This window comes from Perca flavescens, chromosome 9 (assembly GCF_004354835.1).
Source record: "Perca flavescens isolate YP-PL-M2 chromosome 9, PFLA_1.0, whole genome shotgun sequence".
Taxonomy (NCBI): Eukaryota; Metazoa; Chordata; class Actinopteri; order Perciformes; family Percidae; genus Perca; species Perca flavescens.
The window spans coordinates 18,949,109-18,962,206 of record NC_041339.1 but is presented as its reverse complement, the minus strand read 5'-3'; the positions used below and the strand labels follow the sequence as shown (position 1 = coordinate 18,962,206).

The 13,098-nt window shown below is 41.3% G+C and overlaps 1 protein-coding gene across 2 annotated transcripts in view; it reads right to left on the bottom strand.

The window, feature by feature from the left end:
• Positions 1–13,098, bottom strand: part of insrb (insulin receptor b) — a 91,085-nt gene that overhangs the window by 61,783 nt on the left and 16,204 nt on the right. For both annotated transcript variants that reach the window (XM_028588322.1, XM_028588323.1), the window contains exon 2: positions 1,687–2,235. In XM_028588322.1, the coding sequence (XP_028444123.1) occupies positions 1,687–2,235 (549 nt within the window). The remainder of the gene's footprint in view (positions 1–1,686; positions 2,236–13,098) is intronic.

Below are 13,098 nucleotides of genomic sequence, written 5' to 3'. Positions count from 1 at the left end.
AAAACTTTGTCTTTGATAAATACAGGCCCAGGTCTGCACAAATATCAACAACTTTTCTGAGCTCTTAATTGTATCATCAGAAACTTTTAACCTAACCATTACACATTGTGTGTGCGTGTTAGGTCACTTGTATTTGGTCTTGGGCATGAATAAAAGAGGGTATTGCCAGGAGATAGGACTATGTAAATTAATCATATATACTGTAACTAGGGATGCAAATTTTAAGCAGTTTCATTAACAGATTCATTCATATTAATAATCAATAATCAGCTTAAGTCCAACCGTGAAAAAACAAGTGTGTGTGTGAGAGAGAGACAGAGAGAGAGAGAGAGAGAGAGAGAAAGTGTGAGTGAGTGAGTGAGTGAGTGACAAAGACTGAGACACAATAAGAGACATTTCCTGTACTACTTTCCCGACAGTGAGACCTGGCAGAAAACCGAGGAGCCAGCATTTTATGTGGGCTGCAACAGTCAATGTTAAAAGTATAAAAATGGTTGTTTTGCTTTGAACGCTAGCCTTTCTGTCAGACACAGACACAGAAGAGAAAAAACAACACAAGCTATAATCGCCTTCAAAAAATAATAAGCATTCTCTCTGTGCGTCTTACAATAGAAGCCATTCTCTATGTTTATGGTAGGAGGGGAAAGACTGACTGACTGACTGACTGACGCACCAAGCAAACCTACAGCTCTTCTCTACTAAAAGGACAGAAAATCTGTACAATGTTCAATCTGTACAACAAACAAGTGTACTATCGACTCTGTCGCTCTAACACTCTTTCTGTCATGGCTTTGTTTTCCAGAATGCCTACCTTTGAGCTTGCAGTTGCCTTGCTTAACACTGAGTCATTTCACAGATCAAGCAGATCTTGAGCCTATAATTACAGATCACTTGCCCACAATGCTCCCATCAATAAATGCTAATCAGAGGGAGTCCACAACCCCTGGCTGCTGATATTAGGAGCAACCCTCCGCATCATAGAAATCATTATATGAACCATTTGGAATGAAAAGATCAGTCGTCTCAATTGATTTCTGGGAGGAAAAAAAATCTTCAGTGCATATTCTCATTATGTGTCTCAATGGACCACTTTACAATGAGCAGCATGATGGATTCTGGAAAGGTGCTATACTATCATGTCTGCACACAACGGGTAGTCAATATGGAGATTTAAATAAATAAATGTTTAGTCTTTTTTTAATTTGGCGAGAATCTGGCTGGTCTAAACACCTGACAACGATAAACTTTCTAATTAGAAGTTAAAGAAATTGGACAAAAATGTTGGGGATGTATACATTAAGTATAATAATGCCATGGATATGGAAAGTTAGCTGTGGGCTACAACTTGAGCCCTGTTTTTTGCTTTCAATTGCTTTACATTTTGACAAATTGGAACCATTAAAAGTATGCCAAATCAAGTATTAGCAGTTTCTGTTTGCAATGTACTCATGGATGTATTGAATAAATTATCACTGGGTTACTTTGATAACGAAGAAAACTTAAAAACGTGTATCTTAGGCAAGTTCTGGAGTTATAAGGAGCGTCTTTTTTTCTATTACTTCTAAGCAGATTTATGGACAATGATATCCTCACAAAGTGCAAGTAAAAATATGGGAGCGTATGAGGGGGAAAAAAAACTTAATAAGCTCTCCACTGTTGAAAGCACATTCAAACACATACACTTACTTCTCTGGCAATGGTTCTGTGACCAGCATCGTCCCCTGAAGTGTCCGTTGATGGTGTTCTGTGGGCAGATGGTCTGACCTTGGGCCGTGCCGGGACACACATCTCCACACTCTCTGTCATTCTTATTGGCTACGATGAAGTTGTCCTCCACCGTATCCAGGATCTTGGACCAGTCCAGGGTGGCCAGGTAACACAGGTCTGGATTCTTCTCGATCCTCACTGCGCCCCGGGTGATATTCATGAGGCTGTGGAGGCCCACCTCCTTCATCTGCAGCATCTCGTAAATCACAAGAGCGTAGTTGAAGAAGAGGTTGTTTCCGCGGACCACCGTCAGGTTGGGGAAGAGATCGCTGAGGGTCTCCAGGCCGTAGACTCTGAACAGCAGCACATAGTCGGTCACCACTCGAAGCTTTGGGTAGCTGAGACCCCGGAAGTCCTCGGTCTTGGTCTTAAACATGAGCAGAATCTTCAGGTGGCCCTCAATGATGGTGCAGTTCTCCAACGACTGGAGGTTGGTCACATTGTTCCGGATGTCCTTGTTCTGGCAGACTGGAAGGATAAGGAAGGAGGGAGATGTGAGAACAGTAATAAGCCTAAAACACACTTTTACATTAGACACCTTGTTCCGGAGACCAGAGCAGATCTCCAAATGTCTATTTACACTCAGCTGCCAGTTTATTAGGAACCCCCTCCCGAAAACAATTGCAATTTAATTATTAATTAATAAAGCCCTGAAATAAATCCCACCGTCAAAAAGGTAAAAGAAGGTTCAGTATTTATTGACACCATTTTCGGAGTAGTGTTAATTATACTGTATGTTGTATTTTTTTTTCCATTAATCAGTTAACTGGTTAGTCAATAACATGTTAACAAATAGTGAAGGGTGATGCCATTCAATTGCAAGTTCATTGACGTAAGACAAAGTAAAGCAGCAAATCCACTGAATTGAGAAACTGGAATGAGCATATGAGTAGTAGTTCTTGAAAAATAACTTGATGATTAACCGATTTCTGAAAAAGTAGAAAAAAGAAAGAAAAAAAATCTATTAATAGACTAGTTAATTCATCGACTTTCAGCATACTTGGTGTATGATCATTGATCACAGTATAAATAGTAATCTTTGATTTGCAACAGCATCAGAACAACTGGATATGAACATCAACCTTTTTCCCCATTTAAGACATGAAACATGAAAAATAGTGATCTGCATTAGGCCTGTCACAATATGCAATAAATCAATTAATCGCATGATAAATAAAAATGAGCTTGATCATTTTTAAATGGAAATTAAAGATTTCCATTTTATTTATTGTTTTTGATTGTGTTTGGTTTTTATTCCAGTGCATTGTTTGTTAACAGAGACTGAGAGTCCATTTTATTAATTGTTTTTGTTTGTTTTGTTCATTTATTGTGGATATTTAAAATGTCTTCCAGTTCCAGTGTTAAATATTCTTTAGATATAAAAGTGTATTGATCTTTGAAAAGGTGTACCTGCATTATTAGGCCATTATCATTATATTAGATGAAAATGGTCTCAGAACGACAATATTATCGTTTATCGCAACAATTTCTGGGACAATTTATTGTCCAGCAAAATTTGCTATCGTGACAGGCCTAATCTGCATTAACTAGAGCAGAGCCATTCATGAAACAGCCTCACTAAAGTCCCCTTTACAATCTGACTGGCCGCATGCACTCTCTCTCACACACTCACACACACACTTCTCATTGGCTCCAGCATTATTTCTCCAGAGAGCACATTACTGTATGGCACTGTCTGATCTGAATGAAGCAGAGATGAAAGGGTTAACAGAAATGAAGCCTGGAAGCAAAATGCTTATCCATGCTCATTCATACTCTTTAGCTGCTGCACACTGGCACACACACAAGCCCACATTTGGACCAGCAAATGTGGGCTTGTGTTTTGCGCACACACACACACACACACACACACAAGAGGAGTGGAGAATTCATTAGGGGGCTGTTACTTAAGGAGATGTACAGAGAGAAAAGGCATTCTGCTGTTACAAATAATAAGATGCACACTTCCAATGTATTCCTATGTAGAAAATAATTAGGTAGGAGTGAAGAATGCCTCATAGTTTAAATAATATTAGTTACAATGACAACATTATAACAACATTCTATTCTTAGGAAGCTAAATAAATTTCATTTGATGGTTTACAAAGTTATCAAGAGAACACAAAGCAACAATATTGCTCGTGACCTATTGTCAAAGCCGTGCTACCATTTTCCTCCAAATTTCAGCTTCCTTAGAATTGTCCTTAATAAAAGGTAAGGGATGGCCATACAGGTGGAATGCTTTTTCTAGCAGATCACCCAGGCTTGTCCGTCAACATCTAATCATACAAAGTGTCAGCTCATGTGATACCGTTGATCTGTATTGTTGAAAACTTAAAAAAATTGAAAAGAATTGTGAAATATTCAGCCTCATGTTATACGAGCAGAACTAAACTATGTTTTTGGGAAATATTAGATTCCTGACCACTTTTACAATCTATAGGCCTTAGGTCAGGAGAGATGCGCTATAGCGCAGCCAGGTATGGTGCGTAATGGAGATTCCAAAGCGCTCTTCTTTTGGTCAGAACCAAGGAGAGCGATCGCGGATGGGTCCGTCCTTTGCACCGAAACTTTTTACAATGCAACAACATATTTAAAGAGCATCAAGCTATTACAGTCTTTATTATGTAAGCACATATAATATATATAACAGTATATTAGTCAGTCATTTGTATTAGGTTAAACAGTGATTTGATAACGTTTTTAATTTAAGGCCCACCCACAATTGGTCTGGCCCATCCAAAACTGGAATCCTGGCGCCTGATTTACACTCAGTGAACATACTCAACTACACTGGTAGTGGTGGTGAGACATAATACTAATTTGACTTAACCATGCATGGACCATATCAACCATAATACCAGCCATAACTGCCAAAAACATATGGTTATGGTCAATAACCCAGATGTGAGAAGATTGGATTTAAATGCAATTTGTTAAGGAAATGTAACAATGTAAATGTTGCTCGGGAAAGGGAAGTTTGGGGTCCCCTGCTGGAGCTGCTCCCCCCGCGACCCGACACCGGATAAGCGGACGAAGATGGATGGATGGATGGATGGAAATGTAACAGGCTTGTTTCCACTACGAGAAACAAAAATTAGGCTACTTCTCTCCGTCATTCATTGGATTACGTTTGAATGTGAGAAAGAAAGAGAGAGAGAGAGAGAGAGAGAGAGAGAGAGAGAGAGAGAGAGAGAGAGAGAGAGAGAGAGAGAGAAAATAATGCCTTGTAGGAAATTAATCACATTCAACATTAGACCCATTTTGTTAACAAAATGTGAACATCTGTCATGGACACAAGTTCAATTTATAAAAACTAAAATATTGTAAAGGGGCGTGGTGATTGTGTATGTCGGGTAAAATTAGATTCTTATGACAGAAGTGATCCAATGGTCTCCATCTAGTCCGCTGCTTTCATACGGATGATACAGACACACACCTGCTAATCACACTCTGTGTCTTCCGTGCATCTAAATGGCGAGAACCCCATCTGCTCACCACCTTTTGCTATGTTCCCCTATTTTTACGCTCAATCCCCCATTACCACTTTACACACACAAAAAAAACAAAAAAAAATCAATCACACTACAACATGCATCTTAAAATAGAAGCAAAAATCTAAATTCATTGCAGTGGACTACTTGGTTCCATTGAGTTGTTATTGACAGTCATCATTTCCCAGGTGTAAGCTACCTATTAACTTCCCATTCTGTTAATGGTTAGTGAGACAAACATGTCAACAGTCAAGGTACAAACTCTGACCAGCAGCACATCAATATCTTATAATGGAAAGGAGCCAATAAAGCCTGTTATCACTACACAGCCAAATAAAACCATGCTGTTTACTACAACAGCATGTTAGCATATAGGGGTGAGTTATTCAGGCCAGTCAGAATGTATTTTGCTAAGAAACAACTGGTGGCCTTTTGTTATTACCTTTAGAGAAAATATCTGGATCAGATTAAAGAAAAAAAAAAAAAAGTCAAATTTAAATATCCATGCAAGGCATTAGTGTTTCATGTTATTTCAATCACGAGTATGTGTAAATTAGTTCTTGATTTTTTTATTTTTATTGAATATGTCTGATGAAGTAAAATAAATCAAACAGAGTAAGATTTTTTTTTTTTTTTTTTTAAAGATTCACAATTCTTAAAAAAAATGTATCCAAAAAACATTTTTACTGAAGAGAAATATACACACGATAGCAAGACCAAATGTCTTCTGTAGGAGACCTAACAAAAGATTAATGAAACATAGGCAGGTATGTTGACAGTTATCTTATTTGACATAGGGACAAAACCTTTAAGATAAAAGGAATTGTGCAGTTGAGATATTAAACAGTAGCTATCAACTTTGCTCCTCTGTACACTACTGCAGCCATCCTGTTACTGTCAGTTTTACACTGGTCAGCTATAGGGTTGGGTATCGTTTTTTTTTTTTCCAATACTGGTGCTAAAGCGATACTTTTAAAACGGTGCCTGAACCGATACTTTTTAATAAAGTAAAAAAAAAAGAAAAAAAAAAAGAAGGGTACTAAACAACAGTCGGCGACTAAAGAACGGCTTGTTTATTGCTAAGGCCATATGGTCAAAATTAAAGATTTAATAATAATGTAATAACTATAACTTATAACAATAACTTATTTCACCAGTTAATTACTGTTGAATGACAAAAACAACCACCAGATGGGAAAAAGGTATTTTACAATAACTTTGAATGCACCAGTTCAGTAATAAGTTCAGTAATAAAATGATACAATAAATTATAAATAAATTACAGTCTAACATTATATAAAGCCCTTCTCACTTCCAGTTACTCTGACAGTCTATTATTGACACAAACATGAAAAGTTAACATATTCATCCATTCACTGACAACTAGGTCAGACAGCAACAAGCGTGCACAAGATCATTATTGTCCGTCGTTCACCGTGTAATGAAATTACTTCCATTAATCAAAAAACATTTAAATGGGAGTATTTAAATGTATCCACATTAGCGTGAACATGGCCAAAGCCAGTTCAACTTTACACACTTAGCCGACGCCTGCAGCCAGATTTGCCAGCAGCCAAAAGCAACTCATAAAATGATAACTCAATTTCAGCTGTTCAACATCTCATCAGATAAGGCAGAGTTTGAAACAACAACAGCTACTCATTCACAAGCTAGCCACTTTGCCCTGGCTGCACCCTCTTTATTAGACACATACTATCAGAAACCAAAACAGTTCTTCCTCCACTATGTGGCAGTTGATGTTGTTACCAGTGATAACCGCAACCTTACACCTCTCTGCCCTCCTGCCTTATCTCCTGGACATATCGCACAGGCCTACAAGCCACCCACTCGCTGTCAGTCTGCAGCACTAACCGGATACCTATTGTGCAACACGACAACATAACAAACTACGTTATGCAACACCAACAGGGCCAGGGTGCAACTAACCTCTGTCCATAAAGATCTTCAAGAAAACACCAAGAGGACACACACATGACCTTTCTAACTGCAAGTAAGAAATATGTTATAGGGTCTTTCTCTTCACACAGCATGCTAACAGGCTAGCACACACGTCACGTCTCCTGCTGGAGAAGCTTTATTGACACAAAGAAATGTTAGTAGGCCATGAGGGGAAGCAGTACACAGTGCTGCTGGGAGCTCCCTCTGCAAAATGGAGTCTTGTTTTCGACTGACAGGAACGAGAGAGAGAAGGGGAAGGAGGGAGGGGAGGGGGGGGTTGGGGGCGCGGGTCATCGGGGGCAGATGGGGAAGAGGGGAAAAGAAGGAAGGAGAGTAAAGGAGTGGAGGAAGGGTTGTTATGTAGTCAGGGGGTTGGCTGCAAGAGCCACTGTGTCTTTAAAATAATGAGCTATCTCCTCCCAGGTTCAGAAGCATGGGGACACAGGAGAGGCAAAGAGCGCGAATAGGGAGATTGAGTCAGAGGGAGACGGGTCGCAGGCAAAAGAAGGGGAAGAAGATGAAGGGGGGCAGGGAAATGATGGGAGGGGAGTGAGAGGGGTGAAAGTGTAACCTGAGCCCAGGCAGGAACGCAGGGTGACGTAAGGGACTTACAGGACGGTTGGTGATCACATGCATGAATGGAGGGCCGCTATGGACCACTGTTACATGACCACACACACACACACACACACACACACACACACACACACACACACACACACACACACACACACACACGAGGAGGGGGGAGAGTTTGCTACCTACTGCTCACAAACAACAATAAGTTATGTTCAACTACAACATAAAACACTCAACAAACTGAGCTTATGGCAACATGAGACAAAAACAGGGAGAGAGAAACGGCAAGAAAGAGGAAGACACCTGCTGCATAATTCTTTTCATTTTTTGTCATCTAAAGAAAGAATAAAGACACAAAGACTATGATGTGAACTGCTGTTTCAATTTACTAAAGCCCACCCTCCCACTGAGGACCACCCATAAGCAGACAGCTTGGTGCTCTCACTGGCTGTACAGGAGCTCTTAATTACAATAACAACCCAATCAGCCACTAATGAGCCGGTAGGAGGTGGGGGGGGGTTAGGGGGCTGTATCGAAGCAGAGAATGGACACACCAACCCGATTATCGGCCGTCGGACAGTCTGGCGAGGTCGGTGACTCGAGTCTGTTCGGTGTGTTCCGTTGGCCGATTTTGCTTGTTGAATCGGCCAGTGGGCAGTCAGACTCAATGACCAATCTGATTGGTGGAGTGCTAGCCCTTGACTAAGGAATCAGTGCTTCTTCCACAAGAAGAAGCCCGAGAGCTGACAACGCCAGTATCTTCTTATTACTAGCTCTATCGTATTTTCTTCCGTTCAGCGAGTAATGACAACAACGATCCTTCTTGATTACCATCAACACTCTCTGATGAAAACAATGACTGACGACAGCGTGCTCTGTGTTTACTAAGTCTAGAGAGATGTTCAGTCATTTCCGGTTTAAATTTTTTGGGCGACAATACCGATTAGCGCCGCCTGCTGATATGGAGACGTATTATGTCTCACACACGTCATTAGTCGGCGTTGCTTCGGTGTGTTCCGAGGCACTTTTTTGAGGGACGGGAGCCGACTGATCAGTCCGACTGCTTTTTCTGCCGATGGTCGGCCGTCGGGTTGGTGTGTCAGAGCCTTAAGAGAGCACCGACTGGGACTTCCGGAATGCAGCGTGCGGAGTAGGACTTTGACTTTTGCCGAAAATCATATTCGAAGTTCGTTTGTTTATTAATATTTGAATATTTATTAATACTATTTTGACCATTAAATGCCTTCAGTTTTGTTTTTAGCTCACTACTCTAGCTCACTACTGGAGGAACATAGAATGGCAACAACTGGAGAAAGTGTGCTCTGCCATGCAACACATGAATGAGTCTCTTAGGACCATGGCGGCTGACCTGGAGGGTCAGACGGCAGCAGACGGCAAAACATAAGAATAATCGGCCTACCTGAGGGCCCTGAAGGTACTCGGACGAGAGAAGAAAGCAGACGGACGACGAAAGCAGACGGACAACGAAAGCAGACGGACGTCTTTGGCACAGAGGTGCTTGGCTCTCTCCCTGAGCTTGACCGAGCTCATAGAAGCCTTGCACCCAAACCTGCTCCAGACGGGAGACCACAACCGGTCATCATACGGTTACACCGTTTTCAAATCAAGGACCTGGTTATACGCGAGTGGTTATAGAGCTGCTCTATAATGGCCCCAAGATCCGCCTCTACGATGATTACAGCCCGGACCGAGTAAAAAACATACAGTATCTCACAAAAGTGAATTTTAGTAAATATTTAATCACATGCCCTTCACCATACCATGAGATTGGCATGAGGTGCTTTCCATAAAATCATCTCTAAATGCAAATCAAATCAGCTATTAGGCTAACCGACATAAAACCATGCCAATCTCTAGGTATGGTGAAGGGCATGTGATGATGTGGGGCTATTTTAATTCCAAAGGCCAAGGGAACTTTATCAGGATGCATAGTATCCTGGATCCATGAAATAACTGGCCTTTAAAAATAAAAATCTGCCTGCCTCTATGGGAATTTAACATTGTATAACATTTACACGGTTATACAAGCTGTACACTTAATACTTTACATTGTAGCAAAGTGTAATTTCTTCAGTGTTGTTCCATTACAAGATATAATTAAATATTTACTAAAATGTGAGGGGTGTACTCACTTTTGTGAGATACTGTACATGGCTGAGCTCTACCAGCATGGATACAAGCCGGCTCTCCTCTACCCTGCCAAGCTCTGCATCACCGTGCCTAATGGAGAGAAGGCATGGCTCCTGTCTGTCACAGACACTGCTAAGTTTCTTCATGGTTTGCAGGTTGAACCTCATGCAAGCGCCTGACCTTTGCATTGACTGACTTGAGTGTAAGTGCTTTTTTTGGTGTACTATGGCGGTGCCAAAGAGCGAACTGTTTGCAAGGTTGTTTGGTTTGTGTTCTAATAAGGGATGCTAGCTGGCAGCAATTGTTAACTGTTAGCCTGTTGATGCCTGTTGCAACTGTTTGTTGCATTAGCGTATTCTCATACGTGCGAGTTTTATACTTTATAAGTGTATTCAATTAATGTGGGAACAGCGCGTTGGACGTGTGGAAGTGTGAGAATATTCTGATCGGAGAATTGGAGTGCTCCATGTTGCTGTCCGCGGCGACTGGACTGGTGGGGGGGTGGGGAGGGGAGGCGTCTTTGGTGAACATAATCCAGTCAGTTTTTACCATGCGTTTTATGCGTTTTCTTTTCTCCTACGTGCATGCTGCTCTTATAATAATCCAAGATTGCTATTGGCACACACCTTCAAAAAACAACCCTATCACATGATGGCGAACACAAACCACCTGCATACACCGGGTGGCGCTCTAAGATGTGTTAGTTGGAATGCTAAGGCCAGGGACGGACTGGGACCAAAAGTCGGCCCTGGCATTTTGGCCCAGACCGGCCCACCACATATTGTAACGGGTATAATATTACCAACATTTTATTAATAATGCGTTATATTACTGCGTAACAGCAAAAGGGAATACATTACTGTAATTGCGTTACTTTTGTAACGTGTTACTCCCATCACTGGTTGTATTGTTATCAACAGTTTGTCCACCACTTGTTTTTGGCTCAGTTTTATCAAGGGGCAAAGGGTTTTAACCCTCATGTTGTCCTTGGGTCCAATCTGACCCGTTTTCAAAGTTTTTTTTTATATTCTAAAATATGGGATGTCGGAATAAAATGTAAAAAATAAATAAATAGAACACATCAAAAAAGATGAAAAAACCCATCTAAAAACACTTGGGGAAAAAATCCCAAAACAATGAAAAAGTGACAAAACATCAGTAATATCAATTTTGAAAAAAGGGACCCAAACGTTGAAAAAAAAAGCGGCCAAAACCTTGACATAGGGACAACAAAACGGTTTTCATGGTTGACAGGAAGACAACACAAGGGTTAAGGGGAGTTCTGCTTACCGCTGGTTCTACCCTCACTCCCTCATCTCTGTCCCTCTCCTCCTCAGTCTCCTCCTCACTGTGCATGCCACTGCCGCTGACACAGACACCACTATCAGCCACGGGAGCTGATGAAGGTCCTGCTATTGCCGAAAACATGTCTGTCAATTTGACACATTTGGCAGCGTCTGCCTGAAGGGCCCGTTTCTTTTTCTCACTATTGTAGCCTGGTAGATACACACTGAAACTGCATGCAGGCAGAAATCCCAAAGAGGGTGCTGTTTAAAGATATGATTGGGCCAGTCCAGTGTCAATTAAGAAAACAACCAATGGGCCGCTGAGCTACGTGTTTCATGGGCCGCATCTGTCAGGAAAAAAAAAACCTAGCCTATGTGATATTTTTGACTAAAGTGTTTTGGGCCAGCCCAGTGTCAATTGAAAAAAACAATGGGCCGCCGATCTAGGCCTACCACTTTTATGGGCCGGACAAAAAAATAATTAAAAATAAATTTTAAAAAGTGTTGGCGGTCGGCCCAAAAAGCACATCGGCCCACCGGAAAAGTGCCCAGTATGCCAGATGGCCAGTCCGCCCTTGGCTAAGGGTATGAACTCTCCTGTCAAACACAACAAAGTGTTTAACCATCTTACACATTTAAACACTAAAATAGCCTTTTTACAAGAGACTCACCTTATGCCATCAGATCACCTTAAGCTCCGGTGGGGGAAGGTGAGCCAACTCTACCACTCCTCATTCTCAAGTAAGGCCCGGGGGGGCGGGTTGCAATTCTTATTCACAAATCAGTGCCGCTCTCCGTGAGCAAAGTGGTGTCTGACACGAACGGGCGCTATGTCACCGTCACAGGTAAAATAGGAGGAAACAGCCTGATTTTGGCAAATGTGTATGGCCCGATGAGTTTTTCAAGAACTTTTTTCTCTCCCTCTCTGACTTAAACTCTCACCAACTCATCCTTGGTGGTGATTTCAATTGCCGTCTTGACCCTTCGCTTGATCGATCGTCCAATAAGCCCTCTGTTCTATACAAATCATCAAAAATAATTAAATTGTTTATAGAGCAATATGCAGTCACAGATGCCTGGCGCTTTCTCAATCCTGGTATAAGACAGTTTTCTTTCTTCTCCCCTGTCCATGGCACATTCTCCCACATTGATTACTTTCTCATTGATCGCAAACTCCTCCCATCTGTCAGTTCATGCTCCTACAACCCCATTGTGATATCAGGCCATGCAACAGTGGTGGTTGACATCTCTCTTCCTGGTAGATCTGTGTCCCATTCCCCCTTGGCGCTTCAGTTCTTTATTGCTTTCTGACCCAAACTTTATGACTCTTAGTGATCGCACTGATTTTTTCATTTCTATTAATTTAAACTTCAAAATGTGTGGTTTCACCCAGTGCAGATCTATCAAACGAATTACTTGTAAAAAAAAAAAAAAAAAAAAAAAAAAGGCTGAATTCGACGTCCTGGCTTCCAATGAAGCTGCAGAATCACTGTTGAAATCACATCATGACATGTTATGAGTTTGGAGATAAACCGAGTAAACTGCACACCAAATCCGACAAGCATCTTCATCACAACATATTACTCAGATTAGTACTACTAATGGGACAACTATTAATCCACAGGTAATCAACAATTATTTCAGAGACTTCTATGCCACGTTATACACCCCTGAATGCGTAGCTGATGAGACGCAGTATGAACAATTTTTCAATCCCCTCCATTGACAGCGCAGCGTCGTCTAAACTTGATGAACCCTTTACGACGGGTGAACTTAGGAGCGCTTTAATAAGTGGTAAATGCCCAGGCCCTGACGGTCTCCCAGGTGAATATCGTAAGACATTTTCAGATCAATTAGCTCCA